Source organism: Balaenoptera ricei, chromosome 9 (genome assembly GCF_028023285.1).
Source record: "Balaenoptera ricei isolate mBalRic1 chromosome 9, mBalRic1.hap2, whole genome shotgun sequence".
Lineage (NCBI taxonomy): Eukaryota > Metazoa > Chordata > Mammalia > Artiodactyla > Balaenopteridae > Balaenoptera > Balaenoptera ricei.
Window position 1 is genome coordinate 46,610,120 of NC_082647.1, and position 26,789 is coordinate 46,636,908.

The 26,789-nt window shown below is 54.9% G+C and overlaps 1 protein-coding gene across 2 annotated transcripts in view; it reads right to left on the reverse strand.

The window, feature by feature from the left end:
- The window catches only part of MINDY4 (MINDY lysine 48 deubiquitinase 4), a 116,651-nt gene that overhangs the window by 15,931 nt on the left and 73,931 nt on the right, over positions 1-26,789 (reverse strand). For both annotated transcript variants that reach the window (XM_059933640.1, XM_059933641.1), the window contains exons 11-15: positions 25,508-25,571; positions 24,286-24,351; positions 18,792-18,859; positions 7,311-7,374; positions 4,118-4,279 (exon numbers count right to left, since the gene is read on the reverse strand). In XM_059933640.1, coding sequence (XP_059789623.1) covers positions 4,118-4,279; positions 7,311-7,374; positions 18,792-18,859; positions 24,286-24,351; positions 25,508-25,571 — 424 coding nt within the window. The remainder of the gene's footprint in view (positions 1-4,117; positions 4,280-7,310; positions 7,375-18,791; positions 18,860-24,285; positions 24,352-25,507; positions 25,572-26,789) is intronic.

Here is a 26,789-nt window from a genome sequence, read left to right on the forward strand (position 1 = left end):
GATTGCTGGCAGAGTGACAGTCTGTCATCTCCAAGGATGATATCCATTCAACGTCAGTTATACTTTGGTCCCAGGGACCGTGTGAGGCAATGGGTCAGTGGTGAAGTACCCTGGAACAGCCTGTCCTTATGGGGTTAGCCGCTGAATGAGGAGGAGATAGTAAACAAAGAATCACACAGACACATTTGCACCACATTTCACTGAATCTAAGATGCCATCAGTCACCATTATTTTTTGTATCACTAAGAAAGGACGCAGGCTGGCAATGAAGGCCTGACACATCATCGACTGCCATAATGCATCAAAATGTCAGAAATGTTCAAATGTGGGGCAAGTTCGCATCTCAAAAGCAATGAAATGGGATACGTAAAACCAAGAGGAGGCCTGTGAAGGAAAGAATTAACATTCTATGATGGAGGACGACAAGGTGGGCAGGGGACCACGAGAGCAGACCTCTATTTAGATAGCGTGATGAGGTCAGGAAAGGCTTCCCTTAGGAAGTGACGGTGAAGTCAAAACGTGAAGGGAGGGAAAAGCAGGGACAGGATGCAGGGCCTTATAGGTCATGGGAAGGTCTGGATTGTAGTCTCTGTATTAGTTTGCCAGAGCTGAGTAACAGAGTTCCACAGATTGGGCAGCTCAAACAACAGAAATTTATTTTCTCACAATTCTGGGGGCTGGAGGTCCCAGATCAAGATGTCGGCAGGGTTGGTTTCTTCTGAGGCCCCTCTCCTTGGCTTGTAGATGGACATCTTCTCCCTGTGTCTTCATGTGGTCTTCCCTTCGTGTGTGCCTGTGTCCTAACCTCTTCTTATAAGGATACCAGTCAGCTGGATTTGGGCCCAACCATATGACCTTCTTTTACCTTAATTACCTCTTTAATGGCCTTATCTCCAAATACAGCCACACTCCAAGGTACTGGGGGCTAGGACTTCAGCAAATGAACGTTGGGTCGGGGAGTGGGGGGAACGGCACCATTCAGCCCATAACAATCTCGGAGGACTGGGAATCCATAGAACATTGTTAAGCAAAGGAATGATGTGACTGATCTACTCTTTTAAAGATCACACTGGCTTCAGTGAAGGAACAGGATTGCAAGGAGGTGAGGACAGGAGCCAGAGGCCAGCTGGGCCATCACAAGTGTCCAGAACAGCGATGCTGGTGGCTAGGATAAGGGTGAAAGTGGACAGACTTGAGAAACAACTTCGGGAAGGAGCCCCACGACCTCCTGATGGCTTGAATGCGCTCCTGGTTTGAGTAACTGGGTAGATGGTGCTGTTTGCAGAGCTGGACAAATGGGAGGAGGAGGATGGTGCTTACAGAGCTCTCCCTGCCAAGCTCAGCCTTTGCCCAGGTCCCTTCCTGAAGGCAGCAATGAACGTGACCTACAGGTCATGGGGAAGCCCTGAAGTTAAACTCCCTGTGCCTCGCTGTCCTTCCCTGGCCTCTCAGTCCCCCATCACCACTGCCACCACAAGCCAAGAGGGGCTGGTCTTCCCACTGCCGTCTGCAGTGCAGGCCATCCTCACTTTGCGCTCTGGGATGGAGGGAGCGAGGGGGAAGTCAGATGGGCAAGGCAAGGCCAGCCCAGTGGGTCACCGATGGCAGACTGGGTCCTGTAGGACACAGCCATGCTGGGGCGGCGGACTGGTTACTTACGGCAGGGGTGCATTTCTTGGCCCAGAGTTGCCTCTGCTTCCCCCCGGGCACAGCTGGAATGTGGGTCACCTGACAAGCTCGCTGATGGGCAGGACCTATCACCCTCCCACACACATACTCGTGAGGGCCCCAGAACCCTGGCTCCCAGCCAGAGGCCGCACTGAGAAGCCTGGAGATGGGCTGTGAGTGAAGGCGGGCCTGGTTCTGCCGTCTACATGAAAGAAAGGCTTCAGCCTTATCAGAACAGCCCCGCTGTGGACGCCATGCCCAGGAGGCCCCAAACACCAGATCTTCCCCAGTGACCACGTCTGTACTGCCAGGTGGAAGAAGACCAGGCCAGGCTGAGAGGGGGCCCCGGCTCTGGGTCCAGGTCTGGGCCTGGAGGCTAAACCTCCTTGGATTCCCTCTCTGTCTGACGTGGCTAATCATGAAAGCCCCAAGGAACTCAGTGACCAAAGGGATAGCGGGTGGAGTTTCAGGAAAGGAAAGTGCTTTGTCTAACTGCCAGGCCTCTGCCTTCTCCTTCAGAGGCCCAGCCTTCAGTGAGCTCTGGAGAGTAGGAGAGGAGGCCCTGGGGTCCTTCTTTAGCGAGGTTGCAGTCCCCAGGCAGAGGAGCAAACCATCCCTTGCTGCAGGGAGATAAAACACCCAGTCTTCGACCAAGCAAACAATAGCAGAGCAGGGCCGGGGGGCGGGGGGTGGGGGTGGTGGTGGTCTATGTGGATTCAAGGATCATTGTAGGACCTGAATTTGTGCAATCAGCATTTTGTTCCAAGGACAGGATGACACCCAACTGCTGTTCCCGTCAATTACCCTCAACAGACCGAAGGAAAATAGTTTACATTTTGTCCAATGCCCTCCACACGAGAGTGAAACCAGGGCTCATGGTAAGTCTGGGGATTCTGTGAGCCCGGGCAAGGTTACCTCTCAGCCCGTGGAATTTCGGGCTGAATGCCTTCAGAGCCCACCCAGGATCTGATGCTCAGGGTTCCTGGTGCTTCTCACGGGCCACGTGGCTACATTCCTGGGCTCCCTCCTGACACCAGCACATCTGGGAAGGAGTCACTGTCACTCTTTCATCCCCAAGTCTTTGGAACCCACAAGGCTGCTTCCTGTCCGTGGGGGTGGGGTGTCACCCAGATGCGGAATCTGGGCACGGGGCCACCTGAACAACGGCGTTCAATGGGACAGCACACCCAAACATGTGATCATGCAGGAAGGGCACAATGAAATTGAACCACCCTGCATATCCATCCACCTAGCATACTCTGAGTATCCCTTTGGGTCAGTCTCTGCATCCCTGGTTCTGGGGATGTAAGATGAATGGGGCCTCATCCTGACCCTCCAAGAATCTTTGCTGGGCCGGTCACCAGAGAAAGACCTCCTGCTACCCCTCAGGACAACCCTTTCATGCAATCGACCACAGAACCATGTCTTCCCTGGAGACATGAAAACCGAGGCTCAGAGAAGGTTCAGCAGCAGGCTGGGACAAGAACACAGGGCCCAGTGGTCTCCTGCCCATGTTGCCCAGAGATACTGTCACCCTACCCCGTGCCCAGCTTCACCTGGGGTTCCGGCCCTTTCTAAGACACTGGCTGCAGTGAGAGAAAAGGTAGAGGGACCAATACACTTGCAAACAGACTGAGTAAGGCCTATTATGGGTTGAATTATGTCCCCCCAAAAGATCTGTTGAAGTTCTAGCCCCCAGTACCTCAAAGTGTGGTCTTATTTGGAAATAGGGTTGTTGCAGAGTTAAGATGAGGTTAGCGGGGTAGGGTGGGCCCGCAATCCACATGACTGACGTCCTTATGAGAAAAGGAGACACAGAGGGAGAAGATGGCCATGTGACACCAGAGGCAGAGATTGGAGTGATGCAGCCACAAGCCAAGGATCACCAAGGATTGCTGGAAAACATCAAAAGCTAGAAGGGACAAGGCAGGCTTATTCTCCCTGTGGGTTTCAGGAGGAGTGTTGCCCTGCCGACACCTTGATTTTGGACTTCTGTTAGGAGAACTTCTGCTCCAGAACTATGAAACAACACGTTGCTGTGGTTTTAAGCCACCCAGTTTGTGGTGCTTTGTTGAGACAGCCCTAGGAAACTAACACGAGGCCCAAGACCTCAGGCCCTTGTCCCTGGAGAAGACCCCTTGGCCAACACACACACACACACACACACACACACTCACACACACACACACACACACATGACAACTGTGGCCACTCTAATGCACGAGCACACTGTAAATCCCTAGAAGTCCCTTGCATGGTATCAGCTGGCTCTGGGAGTGAACTACACGCCTGTACCGGATGGCGGTGAAGCTGCAGTTTTCCCATACGCTCCGTGACTGAGACTGGACCCAGCTCCGGGGACTGGAGCCAACTTTCCTTCTCCTCCCTCCCTCCTGTTGGTCCCAGGAAGCCAGGCTCCTGGGTCCCTGGAGGCCCGAGGGCTCGGTACCTGGCACACGCTGTAGTGTTCGAAGAGGGACAGGAGGCCGATGTCGCTGCGCGAGGTGATGCCTTTGAGCAGCATGATATTCCCGTTCCCAGAATCCAGCTCAACCACGTCGTTGAAAACATTGGACACGGCTTTCCCGGTCAGGAGCAGATTGACAAGTTCCTGTTGATGAGAGAAAGGGGAAAGGCTTGTCAAGGGGAGATGGGGAACAAGAGAAGAAGGGCGGAAAAGGAAGGAAGAAGGCAAGGAGGGCGAGAGACCGAAATCAGAGGGGGCTGTGACTTCAGCGTTCCCACAGCCTTCAGGGAAGCCACCAACTCTGCTCATCAAAGTGACTCTGGGAACTCATCAATCCTTATTCCACAAGCATTCACTGGGCGCCAACTGTGCCCAGGACCCTGTGTGGGGGTTGGCTGGTGGGGGGGGGGGTGCGGGTCCCGCTGGAGGGAAAGAGTGGCTCCTGACCTCGGGCGTCCGGGTCTAGAGGGGGGACCAGTGCGGGCCTGCACGCCTGAAGCACAATGTAGGATGTGACTGGGGCTATAACAATGTGTGCACAGAGCACTGGTGGCCCACACGGACACAGGACCACACGACTGAGTCGGAGTCGCTTTGTGGAGAAGCGGCATTTGGGTGGGTCTTGAAGTCTTGGATATTTTTTTAATAAACTTTTTGATTTTGAAATAATTTTAGAGTCAAAAGAAGTTGCAAAAATAGTACAGAGAGTTCCTGTGCACCCTTCACCCAGCTTCCCCCAACGATAACATCTTACATAACCAGAGTGCATTATCAACACCAGGAAGCTGACAATGGGGTGGCACCAATAACTCAGCTCCAGGCCGTATTGGGATTTCACCAGTGAGGGCGGGGTCTTCAAGGGGGGAAGGAGAGGAGAGGATAGCAGGGGCAGAGAGGAGAAGGCAGGCGGGCCCCAGCCTGGGTTCCCGCTCTGTCTTTGCCTCTGTTGGCTGCATGGCCGCATGACTCATGCCTCGCACCCGACAGGCCAGCAAGCCTGCCAACCCCAGAACCAGGAGACGGTGACTTGTGGAGCTCTGACTCTCTGGCCATCTCCCGGAGGCACTGGGTTGGCTGCAAGGGCCCTTCCTCAAGCAGAGCATCCAGGGCTCCAACCTCCTGTCAGGAATGCGGAAACAGGCTCGCAGCTGGGAGAGGATTTGCCCAGGCCACACAGCTGCTTAGTGACAGAGCCGGACTCCCACCCTCACTTTCCGGCTCCCTTTCCAGTGTCCCTTCCCTCTCCCCTCGCTTGTTACCCTCAGGGTACCACCTGGCCAGCCAAAGATTCAAAACGGAGGGTAACCGCTAAGTACGCGCTGCCCTGCTAAGGAAGGATACACGCCAGCCCAGCCTTAGCGCTGGGGCAGGAGCTTCTGTCTAACTCCTTCTGCCAGGGCTGGCGCGTGCGTGAGGCCAGCCCGCAGGAGTCTCCTCCATGGTACGTGGGAATGGCCATAACAGCCCTTGCCCATCATAAACTCTGGAGGGCAGAGTTCACAGAAGTGTTTTCCCCGGAATTGTGAGAGTGATGCACAGGTTAATAAATCCCTCCGTCGACACCAGGATCCCTGCCCCAGAGGTAGTGAAAGAGGTCCCTCTGATGGCCGCAGAGGGGCCCTCATTGGAGGGAGATACCGAGGGGGCCTCATTGTGTTCTTGCAGAGGAAACGAGAAAGAATTTGGAGGAAATGTCTGCTCTGAGATACTGTACCTCAGGGCCAGCAGCTGCCTAAGAAAGGCATGGCCTTCTTCAGACACATTCAAGTGTTCCCAACTGGTTTTCAAGGGGGAGAAAAGGTCCTGCTCCCCATCTGGGGTGCGTCTCAAAACCTTCCTCGAGCAGGAAGCCTCCTCAAAATGGGGGAGAAATAGTGACCGGACGCTCCCTGCCCCTCGACTCAAAATCACACAGTGGCAAAGCTCAGCGGTCACCTGGTTCCTCACTACTCAAAGTGCAGTCCGTGGCCCAGCAGCATCACCCTTCCTGGAAGCCTGTTAGAAATTCAAAAGCTCAGGCCCTAGGTTACTGGGCCCACTGAATCCGAGCCGGCTCTTCAGCAAGACTCTGCGGGACTCGCGTGCACATCAAAGTTTAAGAAGCACCGATCTAGTCCAAATGCTTCATTCTACAGACGAGGAGATCGAGGTTTAGGGAGGTGAAGAAAATCGCTCCAGCTCATGCTGCAAGTGAAACTGCCAACACAGCTCAGAATCCAGCCCCAGACTCTGTTCTGCATCCTCTGTACGCTGCGTAACGGCCCACCCCTGGGTCACATTGCTCTCCGACAGCGCGTCGGGAAGCTCCCACGGGGAGGACAGGCACCCGGAGCAGGAGCTGGACCACCACTGGCCGTCGCTCAGCCTGAAACCTTTCTCCGGGGGCTAGGCAGCAGCCAACGTCACATCTCCTTGGGTGCCTTGGACAAACCACAGGCCCCAAGCTGGCCCTTGCACGGTGCCCAGGTATGTTTTCAGGACTGCCACAAGTGAGCCAGGACCCCTAGGACAGCTGGGTCCTCAGCTGGGCCCAGCAGCCAGAGCAGCTCCGCCCAGCCTGTCTGTGCTACACACGCCGCCCCCAGATGCACTGAGGGTCAGATTTAACGGTGGCCCGGTGGCCACTCAGGAGGCCTTGCCATGAGAGAAGGGCTCAGACAGTAGTCAGGTGTAGCATTTGGCTCCCGGTCCTGACACTCGCTGATGGGGTCTGAAACAGATCCCTTTCCTCGTGTCACCCGGTGACTGGGAGGATCGATGACAAGCAGTTGTGCTAAGGGACCCCCTGCCCTCCACGAAGCCACTCGAGGGCCCCTTTGTGAAGATGCAGAGGGGTGGGTCGTCATAAGGACAATGCGCTATACAAACGTAGGGTGCCGTGGCCGTCGTCCCCCCAGCTGGACCTGGGGCTCCCAGCCTAGGCCGGGGCTCCGGGCTGGGCAGCACCTGGCTCTGCCTCTCTTGCACCTCCTGCAGCTCCGGGCACACAGATCGGGTACCGCAAACTCCAGAAACAGAAGTTAACCTGAGTTCCCTTTCTAGGTCCCCGTGAGGAAGAAGCCCAGCAGAGGCGGAACACGAAAGCTGCTTGGGGAGTGCTGGCAGGGGCAAAGACAGAAGGCAAGAGGAAGGGAAAGAAGCGCCTGACTGCCCCACGCCCCACTGCGGCCCTGACCTGCGTGCAGTATCCGTGCGCTCCAATCAGGTGGCTGGTGGGGACGTCGAAGTCCTGGCGGACACTGGAGAGCAAGAAGAAAGGGCTGTTAGCACACCTCTGCCTGACTCAGGATGCCGGGCAAACCTCGAGGGTGGCCAGGGCCTCCCCTCGGGTTCCAGGCTGAGGCCCCGAATTCCGGATTTGGCGGGAACCTGAGCCTCTGTGCTCTGTGCCCTCCCTGGGGCTGGAGGCCGGGGCTCGCTCTGCTCTGGGCAGTGGCCTCCACTCTGGCCTGCAGAGGGCCGCCAGGCCCTCGGCAGACACCAGAGGTTCGTGATGGAAGCGTGCCACAGCAGAAAGGGCCCTGGGTTTGGAATCCACGTCCTGCGTTCACACTCCAACTGTCGCTTACTAAGGGTGGGGACTGGGACATCCCCTGCCATCTCCAGTCCGCGGTCTGCAAGTCGGTTAAATAGGAGGAACGGCCTCTAATGCTTCCTTGAGTTCTAAAACAATAGCTGCCACCACCTGGGCATAGACCCTGTACCAGGCCGAGTACAACTATTATTCCTTAAACCCTGAGAGAAAAACCAAGGCTCAGAGAAGAATTGACGTGCCCAGGGCACTCAGCTTGTGGGCGATGGAGCTGGCGGGGGACCTAGCTGCCAGTCTCCGAGGCCTGTGTTCCCCCCACCCTAGATCACCTCTGTGGCTCCACCTTCAGAATGGGGTCCCCCTAAAGGCACAAGGTGAAAAGCCCCTTTGCCAAAAGAAACCCCACCAAACTGAAAGAAAGAGATTTCTAGGGCTGTATGCTACTGGGGACCAGAACGGTGCAGAGTGTCATGTCAGCAATGGCCCTGTCACATGTGAGGTCAGCAAGCCCCTGCCCCCAAATCTCAAAACGATCCTACCGTCTAGAAAGCCCACCATTAGGACATTATTATTCCTTTTACCCCAAAGTAAATCCCTCGGGAGACCAAGCGTTATTGTTGAACAGAGCCGTGGGACAGACGGGTAACAGGAAAGGAGCTCCCACCTACAGAGCGCGCTCAGAGGACAGCATTTCAAACCTCCAGCCACCCAGTGAAGTAGGAATTACTTTATTTTATAGACATGGAAAGAAGCCCAGAGAGGTAACGCCAGGGGGGTGATGTGAGGCCAGGGAGCTGGCTCCCCCCTGCTGCCCACCCAGCAGGGCTGTGGCCTGGCCTGCCGCCTACATCCGCACCCCAAAGACAGCGCCGAGGGGTGGCCCAGAGGTAGGAAGAGGCAAGCAATCGTGACGTTTGTTTTTCCTTTTAGTGGAAGAGAAGAAAAACCTGGTCTCACTTTTATGCTTTAAATCTAAATCTGCCATAAGTCCACAAACCTAAAACATGCAAACGACATCCAAACGAGCTTAGAAACTCAAGCTCCGCGACTCCATAGGAGAAATGTTTTCTCGTGGATTTTACTAACCGTGGCCGAACAGGGACGGTTTGTGGTCCACACGAGAAGACAGGCTGGGTTGACACTGCAGCGCCCAGCCGAGAACCACGGAGGCCGGGGGTCCTCAGGAAGGGCCTTGGAGGCTGGCCTGCCAGAAACGACCCAGCGGGCCTGGGAAGGGGCCAGCTGGGGGGACGGGGGACAAATGGACGAGGCCGGCGTGTGGCTGGCACTGGCTTGGGCAGAAGAATTGATGGAAACGCTCCCTGCGGCATATATACCGGCATCTTCTGAAGGGAAGAAAATAGCCTCCGAGGAGCCCTGGGTGGACTGATAAGGATCGCTGGCCCCAAGCCACCCCGAAGCTTTCAGAAGCAGTCTGATCTTCTCACAGCCTCGTGTTCACCCAGCGGGTTTGAGCGCCTGCGTCAGCTGAGAGCAGAGGGACGGGCAGAAAGGACAATAGGAGGAAATGGTAATTGCATCCTTAGGTGCAAACACGATGGGAAATTCAGAAGTAGGCTCAGATCTTAAAAAGGAGGAACATCTGTATTTCATACTAGGGCATTTGGGAGACGCCAAGGAGCGGCTTATGGCTTAAGAGATTTACAACTTTGGCAAATCTAGATGCCCAGACCTCGCTCTAGGGGAAATCCCTGGAGAGCTGAGTGTGAGGAGTCCTGGAGCAAAGAAACAGCGGCTTCTGCTCTGCCCCGGAGAGGAGGCGATTCACACGGCAGGGCCATCACCAGACCAGAGTTCTAGCCCTGTCTTGCCGTGTGGCCACAGACCTCTCCTCTCTGGGGCTCAGTCTCCCCTTCTGCAACATGAGGGGCTTGCACAAGGGCAGGCAGTGTCCTGGGAGCAGGGGCTGAATCCACAGAGGGGCTGCCTGAGCTCTAAGGTTCCTACTTTCTGGGCTTCTGAGCTACAAGCTGTGATGGGCCCTCCCCTGGGACTGACCATTCCAGTCTAAAGAGCAGCTTATTCCTTCCACAGTCCTCCTGGGAGCTGGACAACACTGGGCCCCAGAAGAGTTCTGCATAGCCCGAGGACCCAGGCACCAGGCTGGGTGAGGGGGAGCCAGGGCCTGATGAAGTCTGCCCCCTGAGACTGTCCTGCACTGGGGAACACTTTAGGGAACAGGAGCTTGCCTGGATTTTAGACTGCAGGAAGCACAGAGTTGGGGGAGCCTGAGTGGACTTGCCCAGGGCATGGAAACTTACGAGGAAGGGCTTGGCCATGGCTGCCCTGCCGCCAACCTCCTCAGCATTCTGGAAGCCAAGGGCCAGAACCTGGACCAATGGTCTGGGGTGACGGCCTGACCCTGGGGGGTGTCCAGTCCACCCACTGACAGAGGAAGGGGCTTTCCCAGGATGCCAGCAAGGACGGCTTCTCCCAGCTCTGCCCCCATCGGGAGGGCCCAGAGACACTGCACTGCACCAAGAAACGGAACAAAGAGGACATCAGGGCTGGCAGAGCCTCCGGGGCCCAGCATTTTGCAGATGGGAGAATGGACGTCTAGAGAAAGGACACAGCTGGCCCAGGGCTAGTGACAGGTGCCAGCCCACATTCAGGCTGAAGCCGGTCCTAGAACTCCACTGCCTCTGTCCAGCCCGCCCTCTGGCACAGGGCTCAGAGGGGCAGAGGTTCTGCCGCTGAGCAGCTTACAGCGCCAGAGCCTTGGATCCACAGAGTCTGCGGTCTCAGACGCTTTCAGGGACACTGTCCTCCCTAAAGTCTTGTGAGGTCAGCGGGCAAGAGCGGCCATCCCTGTTCTACTGAGGGGGAAACTGAGGCCCAGAAAGGAGAAGGGACTTGTGGGCACACAGAGTCAGGGACTGTGTCCCTGGCACCAACATCACACCGTCTAGGGCGGCCTGAAACACGTGATAGTCAACCCGGCCGGCCAGCTCCAGGCAGGTCCCTGAGCCCTGAAGCCCCACTCCTGGTCCCCACCCTCCCCGGCTGGGACACAGCTTGTCCCTTCCCTCTAAAGCCTCCCCAACACACGACTGAACATATGAATCTGGGCATTTTGTGCAGAAGTTTCTGAATAAGAAGGAAAATATGTCCAAGTGGCCTAGAAATATGGTTCTGGTCTACAGCCAAAACTCACCTAAAATCAGTGTCCACAAGAGGAGGGGTCAATGGCCAGCTCAGTCCTGGACTTGGCTGAGTGACCTCGGGCAAGTCAATGCCTCGCTCTCAGCCTGTGTCTTCTTCATTTATAAAACCAGAGGCCTGGAGCAAGGGGTCTCCAGGGACCTTCCAGGATGTGAACAAGTGTGCCTGGTCCACGACTCTGATATTTAAAACATCATGGCTAAAATAGTTGGTAATTAACCGGGGAGGACCCAACCAGCCACCTCCCCTCCACCTGACCTCTAGGGCACCAGGCCCGGGGCACCACCACATTCCACTGGGCCAGCTCCTGCCTGTCCCCCCCCAGGAGACCCCCCCCCCCCAGAGGCTGCACCTTCCACTGCACTCCCTGCCACCTGCAGCAGCCTCCAGAAACAATCACCCATTGTTTGGTGGGACTTCTACTGACTCTCGAGGACAATATCAACAGTGAAAGGACAGCTGTGGAACAACTAAGAGAACGTGGGCTCTGAAGTCAGGGAGCCTGGGATTCAAATCCAGCTGCTGCCGCTTACCGGTTGCTCCCCTCTCTGAGCCTCAGTTTCCCCACCTGTAAGATGGGTATGAAAACGCCTCCTTCTATTACAGATTGCTGTGAGAACTGAATGAGATGAACTATATAAAGCATTTGACATTTGGTAAATGTCACTTCCTTTTTCCTGCGATACCAGCAATAACAACAACAACAACAACAAAACAATGACTGAGAGGTCATGATTCCTGCAACCTCCACTATTCGTATCACGGCCAAAAACCCAGAATAAATGGAGTCTCCACTCCCAGCGATTGAACTGTGGCCATGAATATCTGAAAAGGATTTGGATGTGGCAGATATTGACTGTTTTCTCAGGAATGTCGACAGGGAATGGACAATGAGTCAGAACACCTGGGTGTCAGGCCCCCTCTGCCACCTGCGCTGTGTGACCTTTGGCAAATTGCTTTCTACCTCTGAGCCTTGGGTGTGTCATCCCCTGATGGGGATAACAATAACCGCCTCAAAGAGTCGTTGCAATAAGAGCTGAGGCCATAAAAAGGCCTTGCAAACCACAGACAGCTCCACAGGTTAGAGGGCACGGGTATTATTTCCATTCTGCAGGCACGGGCCCTAAAAAGGAAGGGGACCCAGGAAGCAGGGCAAGGAGCATGGATGGAGAGAGAGGGACCTGCCTGGAGGAAGGAAGAGAAAGCAGAAATGCCCAAGCCCTTCCCCCAATGCCTTCCACCTCCCCTCCCCCAGTCCTCTTCCACGTGCCAGCAACCTTCCAACCATGCCTCGAGGAGCCCTTCCCTGCAAACCCCTCTGCTAGACTTCGCCTGCTTCGTTCTTGCTGCCTGCCGCAACCCTTATCCCACATAACGCTCAGAGCCCTGCTAACTGTCGTCTCCTCCACAAAGGGACACCTCCCTTGCCCCAGAGAGATGTGCCCCATCTCCCTGCAGACATCCCCTTCCTAAGAGAGCCCACCCCCTGCTTTTCGGGTGCCAGCCCTGCCCCTCCAGGCAGCAAGGACTTGGAGGGCCTGGGTTATGTTGTGTCCGTCTGGCCCCATGGTGCCCAGAACTGGGCCCTAACCCTGCAGGTGCACAGCAAATGGGCCCTAAATGATGTGAGCCTGCCCACACCCAGCCCTGCGGAACGGCCTCCGGAAGCTGGGTCCCAGGCCGTGTTTGGAGGCAGGCAGAAGCAAGCTTCCCACCCAAATGGCTGAAGCTGGCCTGGAACAAAAGATTCTTTCCAAAGGTTAGTGGCTTGGGTGGGATGGGGAGGGTGGGAGGGAGGCGCGGGAGGGAGGAGATATGGGGATATATGTATATGTATAGCTGATTCACTTTGTTATAGAGCAGAAACTAACACACCATTGTAAAGCAATTATACTTCAATAAAGATGTTAAAAATAATTTTTTTAAATCAAGTTATGTTCACCTTTGGAAAAAAAAAGGTTAGTGGCGTTATACAGCAGCAACTAACACAACAATGTAAAGCAGTTATACTCCAATAAAGATGTTAAAAAAAAAAAGGTTAATGGCCTCTCCCACCTCCTGAGGCCTGTCGTCTCTACGTGGGCACCTGAGCAAGCCCTTCGTGGAACAAGGAGGTATGTATAGCTCTGGGGTGAGTGGGTAGGGGTGCTAGATGCACCAAGCGTCAGGAGACCCTCCCAGCTCTGTCACTCACCCCAGCGTGGCCTGGGCTTGGTCGCCCTTCTCTGCATCCAGCCCTCAGGCTCTGTCTATGGGCAGACCTGCTGCCCTCAGCCACACCCCACTGGCACTCACGGGCCATGATTTGCCATCTCAGCAGCCTGGGACCAGACTATGCCGGCTGAAGTGAGGTGGAGAGTGAAGCCAGTGGACAAGCATCAGTTTGGTCTGGGACTCCCTGGGGTCCTGTTTCCCATTCTCCCTCTAAGTGGGCAGACACAGCTGACCAGCGCCTGTCATTCCTCCCCTAGCCCAGGAAGGGCGATGCAGGCACAGGAGACTCGGGTGATGGTGTCAGCTGTGCGCCAACCTGCCCTTAATTCTCAGAACCTTGGTCCCCACAGCTGCAGAATGGGATGATGGTCCCGGGCCTATGGGCCTGTCCCTTGGGTTGTTGGCAGCCCCCAAAGCCTGGGGTGGGCTGTTCCAGGCCAGCCTCAGCTGCTTGGGCAGGACACTTGCTTCTGCCTGCCTTCAAACACGGCCTGGGACCCAGCTTCTGGAGGCCGTTCCACAGGGCTGGGTATGGGCAGGTTCACACCATTTGGGGCCCGTTTGCTGTGCACCTGCAGGGGCCCAGGGCCCCTCCCTCTCTCCTCCGCCTCCAGCTGAGGCTGGGCCTCCCGCAACTGCCTTCCTCGGGTTGGGGGAGCCAGCCGGAGAGCTACAGGATGGAGCTCCGCTCACTGCACGGGAGCTGGGGGCTCCCAGAAAAGGAACCTGGGCGAGGAAGGAAGGTCAGTCGAAGGAAGTGGGGTCTGGGTGGAGCATGTGCTGCTTCCGATGACAAAGGTGCCAGCAAGCCCTTTGGGTCTGCCTCCCACCCACCACCTCAGCCTCCTCAGACACGTCTGCTGAAAGCGCTCACTAGCACGGCCTCCACCAGAATCCGAGTCCAGATTACAGGTGACTTGGAATTCATTGAGAAAGTTCCTCTCCTCCTGTTTTCCAGCTATAGTCCAAAGAGCCTGGCATGTCGGGAGGGAGGGCCATTTACCATCCTGCCCGGTCTCCCGCGTCCCACCTGGAAGACCCAGGGGAGAAAGGCCAGGCTCCGTTCAGGGCTGCAAAGCAATTGTTGTCCGTATCGAGCCAGGGTACCCGGTCTGGGCGGTTCTGTCTGCACCTCCCATCCTGGGCTGGGAGAGTTTAGGGGGTGCGGCAGGAAGGTGGAGGAGAACGCTGACAAGTATCCTATCTTTTCCTTCCCCAAGCACAGCACAGCTAGGGCCACCAAAAACCCGGGCTTCTCGACCTGAACAGCCCCCTGCTCGAACCCTTACGCTGCCATCCGCTGGCCCGCCCAGCCTCCCTGAGGTGGACTGGGGCTTCGTCACTGCTTCTCTCCACTTCTGAGAGTGGCCTGCGGGGCCTCCAGCAGGCCCAGATCTGACTCACCCCCGAGTTCAGGCCTGCTCTTGGCTCCTTGATACGTCTCACACCTCCAGCTCCTGACTATACAGCCCATCCCTTCCCCAGCCAGTGGGGTAGGTCCCTGGGGGTTTTGACCACCTTCCGGGGGAGCCCCTGAGTCTCACCTGCCCCACAACGGCTGCGGCCTGGGCCTGGGCATCAGGAACAGCGGCAGCCCGAGAAAAGGGTCCCTGGAGCCCGCCGTGCAGGAGGCTCCCCCGAGAACACGACAGAGACGGAGGAAAGAAGAGAGAAGAGACAGAATGGGGGACACCAAGTCCCAAAGACACTGTCTGCGTTCCTGGATCCAGCCACTCCCAAAGCCCTGGGCTTTTGATATGAATCAATTAATTGCGTTGTTTTCTGCTTACGCTGGCTAAGAACTGTGCTTCTGTCACTTGCCTTCGCCTGACCAACACTCACAGCTGGCTTTCAGTTCAAGGCTGTTTCACTGTGTTGTTGTTGTTTTCCCTCTGCTGGAGACGGTTACAAAGAACACAGAGCCACGTGGTGTGGAGGCTTCTCCACGCCCCCAGTGCCTGGCTTGTGCTGCTCGAAAATCACTTCGGCAAATGACAAAGTACCGCCTATTTTGGACTTTCAAGATTGCCCTTGGGCATCCAAAGTTGCCACTGTAATGAATGCCAAAGGTCTACTGAATGAAAAGGTTTTCTTCACAAGCTGTCTCCTCTCACCGCCCAGGCCTAAGTCACCCGGGGTGGCGGTGGGGGGCAGCGTCCGAGCCCTCCCCTGGGCCGAGGGGCTGGCCCACCCCTGCACTGCACTGTGCAGGCCTGGCTCGGAGCTGGCCTTGACCCCAGAACCTTGGGCATCCTTGGGGCTTGTGAGAATGCGCTGGGGAAAGTTCTGGGCCATGCGGTTTGGAAAGCAGGGGAACTAGGAGAACATGAAAGCCTGTATGAAATTTACTGTAAGCAATTCGAGATCTTAGGAAAGAAAATAGATGGCTTGAAATCAAGCAGAAAATAATGAAACCTTCTCAAGCCTTTGCACTCAGCCTGGGGTAAGCAAAACTCAAAGGCCAGCTTTGCCACTGTTCTTTCAGCCTCTCAGCCTCTGAGGGTGAAGTGTCCAGGCTGCACTCTGCTGCATTTGTGTCTGCCCATGGCGCCCTCACCCTGGCTCCACCCAGGGCTGGGGACAGCCCGTGGACAGAAGGCAATGACTCTGTTGTGACAGCTGCCCCCGGGCCTCAGGCATGAGTCTCAGAGCCTTGCTAGGAGGGAGGGACGGCCACGCGCTCAAGTCAGACTCACACTCCCGCACACACACAATCAAGTCACCCTTCGCACAATCTCAGACACAACCACCAAAACCCACATCATCTCACACCAGCCCCTCAGACTCACCCATCTCCTGTCCACACACGCCCTGCCACAAACGCACACATACTCACACTGTGTTCGGCTGCGTTTCCCAGCCCCTCCTCCCCCAGCTCCGCTTCTCCTGGCCGAACAGCATATGAGTTGAGAGACTTGCTCTCTTTTTTGGGCTACCAGGTCACGTTTTCAACTGCCCAAAGTAGCACCAGATCACCCTGAAATGGTATCAAAGGGTTCAGCAAAGCTAAAACTGGACCCCAGAGCAGGAAGGCCCTTGGGATCGCCTGGTCCTGTGGTTTTTAAGCTGTGTTTGCAGACCTGGGGCTTCCCCCTAACAGCAGTCTCCCGGCACCAGGGAGGACCCATCACCATTGCAGGACGTCCCTGTGGCCATGTCTCCACCACGAGGCACCAAGCCAAGACTGAGGGCAAGAAAAGGACAGCACGGGGCACAAGAGGCTCCTGAGCACAGCTGGGAGAGGACGGGACCAGCAGCGGCCACTATCCGAGGCCTGCCAAGCACACAACATGTATTTCTTCGTTTAATCTTGTGAGGCACGAATTATCATCCTCATTTTACAGAGTAAGAAACTCAAGCTCAAAGGAGTTTGGAGTCAGGCCTGAAACCAAATCTGTTTTATTCCCAAGTTCAGGTCCTTAAACAGCAAACCCAGAGAACCCCGTCTGGGACCAGGCTGCCTGGGTTGAGCTGTGTGACTTTGGGGCAAGTCACTCGCCTCTCAGAGCCTCGTTTCCTCACTTGAAAGACAGAGATGGTGACGGTGATCGAAATAGTGACCCCTAACAGGGTTGCCGTGGGGATTAAATGCGTCTCGTGTAAAATGCTCCAGCAAAGGATCTGGCACACAGGAAGCTTACTAGATGCTGGTTGCTATCCTTACTGCCGATGAGAATGTCCTCTATGCTGTCTTCTCAGAGGAAGAAAAGGAGGCCACAGGAGTAAGACAACTCCCACCAAAGCACTGCCGGGGCCAACGCTAAAGCAGGTCTCTGTGCAGGTCCTCCTGGAAGGCAGGGGCCAGGCTGCCCATAGCTGCCCTGGGAGGCTTCGGAACCACTGGCCTCCAGGACCCAGGGAAGGTCCTCGGGGGCCCTAAGCAGGAGAGACTGTCTTTATATACTCTCTCTGGGGACAAGGGGAAGGAGGGGACCCCCACCGTGTTGTGTGTGTCTGTGTGTGTATCCATGTGTCTCTGTGTATGTCTCTTTCTGTGTCTATGTATGTCTCTTTGTGCCTGTGTCTGTCTGTGTGTATCTGTGTGTCTCTGTGCGCGTGTGTGTCTGTGACTGGTGGAGGGTGAGGGGCATGGCAGCGCTGTGACTTCAGGCCCATGGGCACGAGGCTGTGCAGGTCCAGCGAGGTAGCCTCCCCGACACAGATGCCCCACAGGTGCCACGACCTAGGCAGGGACTGACCCCTGCGTGGCTTGGTTGGATGGGGCGGGGAGGCGGCAGAAACAGCCCCAGTGCTCCAGCTCTGGACAATGTGAAGCACAGCCTGGACAAGGGGCCCCGAAGGCCCCTCAGATGGGCAGGGCTGCCAGAGCAGCTCCCTAAGGAGCGTGCGTGTGAACAGGGTGCCCGGCCCTCAGGCTGACAAGCCCCGTGGCACCTAGAGCAGAGACACTGAGCACAGAGACCTTGACCCTCAGAGCCAAGGGGCCCCCATACAGATGGGGAAACTGAGGCCAAGAGGATTGCCAAAGGGCCTGGCCCTCCTGAGAGCTCAGCTTCCCCTCAGGGAGCTCAAGGGTCTCACCCACACACCCATCAGCCCAGGGATTAGCAAACCCAGGCCAGGGGAGAAGGCAGGGTGGCTTACGGTCGCCGTGCACGTGAGCTCGGCCAGGAATGAATCATATCATTATGGCAGGATTAGAAGAAAAATGCCATTAGAAAGCGCACACACATGCATTTAATAAGGTCAGTAGCAGCCAGCAGCAGGCAGGCTAGCAGCACGAGGCTGCAGAGCCCCTGCCCTCCTCCTCCCACCCGCACCAGAGGCCACAGGGAACTCGGACAGGGCCCGCCCAGGACCAGGAGAGGGGGGCAAGCGTCCCCTTCTGCCGGGCCTCCCCAGCCTGGGCTCCCCATGACTACTCTTTCCGCCTCCCCAGTTCCCAGGGCCCGCCTGCTCAGAGCTGTTCCCAAATCTTCCCCAACACCACACACCCCTGCAAAGTGCAAATTCATTCCCCCAGGTCTCCACGCCCTCTGGGGTCTGCGCTCTGCTTGGAAGTGGATGGGGCAATCGATTGTACTTTACAAACCTATTAATGTGCTATTAATCTGCTACCCTCCCTAGTGACATAATGCCCAGGTGACAAATACAGAAAAGAGGCCTAGAAAGCTCCTAGGGAATGAGGGTGACGGCGGAACTCCAGCTCTCGGGCAGCCCGGGAGGCCGCGTTTGATTAAGGATGCATGGAGTCCAAGCCGGGGACCCAGCCTCCCTGCTCCCCCGGCCTCCAAGGCCCCGGGGCACACTCAGCTCCTCAGGGTTGGCCCTAGACACGAACCTTGAAACCTTCGGGACTGCCTTGGCCTACAGCAAGTTCACAGGGCCCTCAGTGATCTCCCAGTTCTTATGTCCCCACACATGTCTCGAGGGAGTCCACGTGTGTGCTCAAGTACGCGCCCGTTGCAGTGCCGCTGGGACACCAGGGAGGCTGTAAGCTCTTTGGGGGGTCTTTTGGATCTGAATCCCGTGCACTCCCCAGCACACGTGGGGAGACGGAGGAGGAGGTAGCACTGAACACACATGTACGAAGAATGTAACTGTTCTCTCTCCCCTGTCCAGCCAACTGCCCCTAGTCCACGGCTTCATTCATCCATGCTCACTACGCACCCACTGTGTGCCCAGCTCTGCCCTGGGCTCTGGGGAGGCAGCAGTGAACCAGACAGACAAGCCCGGCTCCCGGAATTGAATGAGGAAGATACTCACAGCTCTGTGGACCTGGACAGGATGGCCGACAGGGTGAGCAGGACACATCCGTAGGGGCCTGCTTCAAACTGGGAAGAGGAGAGAGGAATGAGAACCCATCAAGTGTCTGCACCTCCCTCCTCTCACTTCCTTGGGGACCACGACGCAGGGAGCAGCCTGACCCCGAGCCAGCTGCTTCCAGCCAGGTCCCAGAGGTCGCCAGGTAGCCCCATGGCAGATCCCATGCAGGTCTCACTAACCAGACTCCCTAAGGGATGAGGAGCGCACCAGCCTGAATGACAACGGAGCAGATGCAGTGCCCGCCCACCGAGGAACACCCCACGACCTCCAAGTCCCAGAAGCTCACGGACAGCAGTGGCCTGGGGCAGCCTCCACTACCGTGCAAGTGTCTTCTGCTCACTATCACATTTAAAACTATCCCGGGCCTGTGCTATAAATACTGTTATTACCGCCCTCTGCCATGTGAGGAAACTGGGGCTCAGAAATTGAGTGACTGGCCCGAGGTCACACAGCTTGCAAGCAGCCCAATGGGTATCCAGGGGACTCCGTCCGATCCCAAATCCCTAACTCCTAAGGGATCCTAAGAACTGCACTGGGCAGAGAGTAGCAGAGAGCAGGTTGGAGGAGAGCCGGGTGGGGAGGTGCCAGTGAGGTGAGCATGGCAAGTGCAAGAGCAGATCCCATCGTTTCAAATTTTTTTTGTTCATCGTGGGTTTTTTGAGATTAATTTTAATAGTTTCAAACTATTGCACTAAAATATTATTTATGCTGATTACTGAGGTTTTGGGGACCCCTTTGAATTTGGGGAGCACCTCACTTGTCTTCCCATCTTCCCCTAGTCTTGACCCTGGTTTGGAGCCCGGAACCTGGGACCTGGTTGCCTGGGTTTACATCCTGGCTCTGCCACTCCTAGCTATGTGACCACAGGGACATTTGTTAACTTCTCTGTCCCATCTCCTCATCTGTAAAACAAAGATAATAAAAATAGGACCCATCCTCATGAGGTCGTTGTGAAGATTAAGTGAGATCATCCTTGTAAAGCGCTTCAAACAGGGCCTGACACCTGTGTTAGTTGTTATTATGATGCTGGGTCCTCACTGCCCACGTGTCCAGTGAGCCCAGCAGGCCACGGATTACTGGGATGGACTATGTCATTTCTGCTTCCTGAAGGAACACCGTCTCCTGGCTGCAAATGAGTGTGAAGGCCTTACTCATCCCACTATGGGGACGATACCACTTTTGGAACTGTTGTTGAAGATGCTGCCTGTTACAATAGTCAGTGTTCCTTATGGGGTGATCGGTTTCTTTTCTAACTTAAAACTAAAAAAGAAAGCTTACTTTCCTGGAACAATGAGAATCATATAACTTATCATATTTCCATTTTGCCTTGGCTGCCAGGAAGCTCAGAGCCAAATATGATGTTCAAACTACTCAAACTATTTTAGCTCAAACTTCTGATAGAATTATCTTTTCTTTTCCTCAAAATATAGACTTTATCAAGGGAAGACAAATACTGTATGTTATCACTTATATGTGGAATCTAAAAAATAAAACAAATGAAATAATACAACAAAAGAGAAAGAGACTCACAGATATAGAGAACAAATTAGTCGTTACCAGTGGGGAGAGGGAAAGGGGGAGGGGCAGGATAGGGGTAGGGATTAAGAGGCACAAACTATTATGTATAAAATAAATAAGCAACACGGACATATTGTACAGCACAGGGAAATATAGTCATTATTTTATAATAACTTTAAATGGAGTATAATCTATAAAAATATTGAATCACTATGTTGTACACCTGCAACTAATATAATATTGTAAATGAACTATACTTCAATTAAAAATATAGATTTATATTTTCTAAATATTATATATGTATATAGTCTTTATTTTCACCCAATAATTCAATTAGTCATTCAAGAAAAAAAAATTACTGCCTGAACTTTTTGTGCCAAGAGGATGCTCCCTGCTAAAGCTATACCTGTGAACAAGGTGGACACAGATCTGCCCTCACGAGAAGTAACTCAGGAAAGAGAGAATAATAAGCAACTTTAAAAAAGTGGGGAAGGGGCTCTGCACTGATGGGAAAAACCAAGGTTCCCTGGAAACACACAGGAAGGGCCTTCAATGCAGACTTAGGGCTTAGGGAAGGAGGGAGCGTCAAGGAAGGCTTTCCGGAGGAAGTGATGTCTAGACAGAAGCCCAAGGGACAAGGAGGAATCAGAAAAGGGAACGTTGTTCCAGGTGAGAGGAGAAGTACATGCAAAGGCCCAGAGGCAAGAGAGGGAAGGTTTACCGTGGCTGGAGCACAGAAAAAACCCCGAGGACATCATTTTTTTTAATAAGTACCTTTAAATCTTTTTTTGGAAGCAGAAATGGAATGAATGAATCAACAATAATCTTAAATCAACGTCATCTTAATTCTGTGATCTCAGGCCAGTCACTTCACCTCTGCTGTCCTCAGTTTCCCATTTGCAAAATGAGGATAACAAATACCTCCCTTGCACGTTTCCTTAGGTTATGCTGCACGTCCTATGAGGCCAGGTCGGTGGAAGTGCTCTGACAATTGCAAACAGTAATGCGGATGTCCCCGCGCAGGGGGACAGAGGCCTGGGAGGACTCGGGCCACCAGTGCCCTTGTCAGAGCTCTACTACAGTCTTGTCTGTTGTCTCAAGGAGTGACAAAGCTCTCTCAGTCTCAGTTTCCCCTTCTGAAATGCCTACCTACTTCTGCCATGGACTTGCACATTGTCCTGGGGAGGCCACGGCACTTCCTGGGTCTGTTTCCCCCACTGCCGTGCCTTCCTACTCGCAGGACTGCAATGAAGTAAGGAACACAGTCTCCCGCTGTAAGCCAACTCTCTGTGTAAACGTGGAGAACTATTATTATACTCGGGCCAGCATTTTCCAGTCCTTGGGACACGTCCAAGGGGACCTCATCCTGAGTCGTGGATATGCCCCTGTGTATGGACAGGTTAGGTGAGACTGCAGAGGGCAGGGACATGACCCCCGCCTGGGGCCTCTGGCCCTTGCCGGAACACGACTGAATGGCACCAATATCCAATTTTGTTTTTAAAACATTTATTATTATAAAATTATCTCATCAAATTCCAGCTGCCAAGCCATGGAAGGCCACAGGGCAAAGTGCCTGCACTGAGAGGAGAGTCCAGGCAGGCAACTGGGCCAGAATCCACCAGCAGGGTCTGGAAAAATGTCTGGTACCGCTTGGGAAGAAGGGGTCGTTCCACCGAGCTGCTCTGGCCCGGGACAGACCTGAGTCCACCAAGAACCCCAGTGGGAGGCATGGGCGGGAGCATCCCCCCATTCGCAGGGGGCGGCAGCCAGACGTCTCACCAGGAGGGTGAGCGGTAATGAAAACACAGCAAGGAGGCTGTTTATTCTGGGCAGACGTGGTTCAGTGTTCATTTCCAGGCCTGGCACGAGGAACCCCTCCTAGGCCCAGACCATGAAAAATGAATTTGGTGAGGGTAGTGCTGAGGCAGCTCAACGGCTTCCAGCAAAAACATAATTTCAACTGCAGGGGGAAACAACGCCTTCCAGAGCGAGGGCCAAATGGTGACCGCTCGTACCCAGGAACCAAGGCCAGGAGAGGAGAGGGAATTGCTCTGAGCCCAGAGGTGTGGCAGGAAGTAGGCGGCTCCCGCCCCTGGCGAGGGTCCCACTCTCAGAACCTCTTTCACACTCACTGTCTTGCTTGGGCTTCATCGAAACCCTGGGGGTACAGGCCAAGGGAGGAGGGAGATCCCAACTATAGACAAGGATGTAGACGATCTTGGTGCTGAAGGGCCACCCCAGGGCCTCAGGGGCAATGATGGGGCCTCAGATCCTGGGGTCATGTGAGCAATCACCTCAGGGCCCCTCCTTTGCCCCACAGGGCTTCCTTCCTCCAGCTCTGCTTCACCTGACAGTGTGAACACAGGTGCCCTTGGTCCTGGCCTCCCTGAATGCACACTGATGCTGTCAGGATTTGCTCGTCTCTCAGATGCATTGCATTGCTGTATTCTCACACTGCTCTGGTATGTTTAATAAAAGGTGTCCTTTCTGCTTATTTAAATTGCCTGGTCCTTAATTTGGAAGACATTCTTTCCCATGCGTTTAAGGCTCTTCTTTAAGAATCACAGTTGGACAGTGAAGAGCTGGAAGTTACCCGCTAACTGCTCCATCTTCCACTTTCCAGATGAGGCCACTGAAGCCCAGTGACTTTCCTGAGGCCACTTGTGACCAAGGAATAAGCCAGAGGAGGTCCCGGGGTCTCTGCTCCAGGCCCCCCATGGCCCTGAGCCGGTGGTGAGCACGCTGCATCTACAGACTGCCCGCTGGGCTATGCTCATGAAGAGCCAGAGAAAGCCAGGGACGGGAACAAGCGACAGCCAGCCCAGGACTCCCAGCGCCAAGGCCAGGAGCCCTCCTACATCAGAGCCCCTCCCACGCACCTGCGGGACAGGCTGGCGCAGAAAGCAGCATCCCTTGGCTCTGGATGCTTCCCTCTGCCATGCTTCCCTCCCGTCTCTACCTGTCTACAACTAACCCATCTCAAGGTTGCCTTAAGTGATCATCACCATGGTGATGAGACACCCACAACGAAAGCTAACGACCACAGGGAACACGGAGCAGGACACGGTGGCTCCAGGCGCTTTGCACAGCGCTCTGAGGCAGGCACCGTTGCCATCATCCACATGGTACACAGGAGGAAACTGAGGCACAGAGGCTCCAGTAAGTTGCCCAAGGTCACAGAGCTACTGAGGGGTGTAACCTAGATGCAAACACCCGCTGACGCTGGCGGCTCCAGAGACAATGTTCTTCACCCACCCCCGGAGCATTCAACGACCTCCTCCACAAAGCCCCGAGGCTACAGCCCAACTCTGAATTCCCTCAGCCCTCTGATGGGCTGCTCCCAGGCCCTGGCTGGGTTCCACCCCATCTCACAGGCTGGAGCAGGTGCTCGGCTCTCCTCCAGTAGACAGGATGCTCCGGAGGCCCCTCCGGGCCCAGCCCTGCCTCCCAGGACACCAACCAAGGTCCTCTACTGTCAGGATCTCCATCAACGGTGCTCAGACCTCCAATCCTGCCCAGGAACCCATGTCCTAGTCACCTCCCCAGATGGTGCTGAGCCCCACTCACTGACGAAGTGTTCTTTACCTGCAGAGGTAGCTGCTTGCCCTCGGACAGAGAGAAAGCTCTCATAACCGCAGTCTGATAGCTGCTCCCCTTCAGCCCGACCCCACTCCATCCCTGCTTCTGCAGCCCCTGCTGCAGCGGCTCTCTTTACCTGTAGCCATGGCCAGCCCTCCAGGACATAGTGGCAGAGGTCGGACCCTCTGCCCCCAAGCCCACTCTTCTCCAGCCGACATCGCCCCACTACCCCAGGGTGGGGATGAACAGGGAACAACCCCAGTTCACCAGCATGCCTCCCACAAAGGAAGCAGAAGCTTAGCAACGCACATCCCACAAACTAAACCATTGTTCATACCTGATGGACGCTCTGTTGAAGAAAAGTCACCAGCTCCTCGTAGCAGGTCAAACTGTGGAGTATGAGCTGGGAAACACAAGCACACAGGGTGAACTGCCCAAGCCCAGTGGACGGGCCCCCACGCTGGATTAGTTTCTGTGGCCCTAACTTCAGCAGCTGCAAGACCCCACTGGGGAATGTCCCTGCAGTCAGAGAGTGGCGACCTCGGGAGCGGGGGTGGAGAGGCACTCCTACACCTGTGTGTGATTTAAAGGCTGCAGGGCCCAGCTGGGGTCTCTGGGGCTCCCGCCCTGCAGCAACACTGGGCCTGCCTTTAGAGGCCCCAGGATTGGAGACATCATGGGACTAAAGCCACAGAGCCAGCATCATGCATGGATGGCCCTGACGGGCGGGGCTGCACCCTGCGGGCTAGTCACAGATATCTGAGGAGCACCTTGGGGGCGGGGAGGGTGGGGGGACAGGGGAGTACAGGGTGGGTGACCCACCCAGGTCGCCATCACCAGGCCTGTTCTAAGCCCAGCAGGCAGTGTCCTGAGTTCAGTGCAAAAGCAGTGGTTATGAGTCTCCTGTGCTTTCTCATGCAGGTCAGAAAAAAACACTTTCACAGATAACATCCAACAAAGTGAGATGCTTAATTAAGATCCCAGGGCCACACATGCCCAAAAGGTCAAAGGAAACAAACTAAGTAAAACAAAAATCCTCAGTGAAGAGGAGGTTAATTTGTGGGAAAGTGTCACAGTTTCCGCATTTTCGCATGTCTCTCATTTCTCTCCTGTCCTTTGTCTTACTTGGGTCTGGCTTTCCAGCTGGTGCTCCGCCCATCAAAGCTCTTCTCTGCTCTCTAACTTCCTCTCCCTTGCATCCCCACTACCCTCTCATAGCAATCCCAGAGAGGATGCTATGACATAAAGGGGGACATGGGGAAGGCTGGAGTTTAGCCAAAAGGCATGGTGTACCGAATGCTGGAGGGACGTCAGGTTCTGTACAAGCTCAACATGACAGGGCGCCCATCGGCCTTTTGGCCATAAAGCCAGTTCTGGCCAGAGCTCATCCCAAAGGCCCCCACCTCTGCCCGCACCCCAATCCCAGGTGGAGGATTCTGCTGGCCTGGGCCACAGGGAAGGCTGGCCCATCCCCAACTGAGGAAGGATTTACTTATATGAAAGGAGACTGTCCCCAAACAAAGCCAAAGGTTGCGTGATAATTTTCCAGAAAGCCGTACTGTTTCTAAGACTCCATCTGCTTTGTATTTCCCGGTTGGACTGAACTGCTGTGTTCTCGAAGCCCTAAAAAGGAAAGGGAGATGCATGAGTCTCTGCGCGGAGAGAAGACATGCCCCAGAGCCAAGGCAAAAACCACACGGGCTGCTCAATGAGGACAAACCAAAAGGTGGTCCAGAGGAAAGAAGGGAGCCAAGCGCACCTCGTTTCCCCGCTTTGAACTCACCCGCTAGGCCGGGTCCGGAGAACTCCACTAAACGGGAGCGGGTGGAGGTGCCAGTGCTAATATGGGATGGAAAAAAGACAGCCGAAGGAGAGCTCGGGAATAACCAAACCCAAATCCTGGTAGCAGGAAGTCTGCCTCTCACCCACGGACGAGCAGGCTTCCAGACTAAGGAATGCTCACTTGCCCTTCGTGTTTTAGGGACTTGAGGAAGTCCAGCCTCTGTCCTCTTGGAGGACATCTGTTTACACAGCACCTGCACGTGCGGCCCAGGAAGGCTTGGACTAGAAGCTGCATTTGGGTTTGGGGCCACTATGACATTAGCCTGCTGTGCAGCCTTGGACCAGCCACCGCCCCCTCTCTGGGCTTCTGTTTCCTAATCTGTAAAGTAAGGAGAGATTGAATTTTTGCCCCATGTGCTCTCAAGGCTGCCATGCAGATCCTAAGGGCCAGGGTTTGTAAGTTACCTGGAACATGGGTACCAAGGACAAGCACTCGATAAGAACAATAGTGATAATGATGATGATACCTAACACTGACATGATACTTAGTATGAGCCAGACCTTACCTTAAGTGCTTCGTACTATTATTTATCACTTATTTATATGGATCAATTATTTAAACTGATCGATGATATTGTCATTCATTATATACCATTTTATTTATGCTGACTCCTTCAATTCTCACATTCACCCCATTAAGTAATCACTACTATCACCCCTATTTTCCAGATGAATAAACAGGCTAGGCACAGAGAAGTCGAGTCAGTTAGTCAAGGTCACAGAGCCAATAAGCAACAACACTGGGAGTCAGCCTTTGGAGTCTCTTAAGTACTGTGCTCTGCTGACCACTGTGCCCCCTTCCAGGGTGTGGCCCTTGGATCCAAAGGGCACCCCCTTTACTAAAGCTTAGCCACACAGCTGGGATGAAGTGATGCTTCCGCTCTGAAGGGTCAGGCTGAAAAGCCGGCGGGCCATCCACATAGATTACGAGGATGGCATCCTCCACCAGCAGGACAGAGGTAGCAGGGAAGAAGACCGCGCTAGCTCCACCGCTGACCT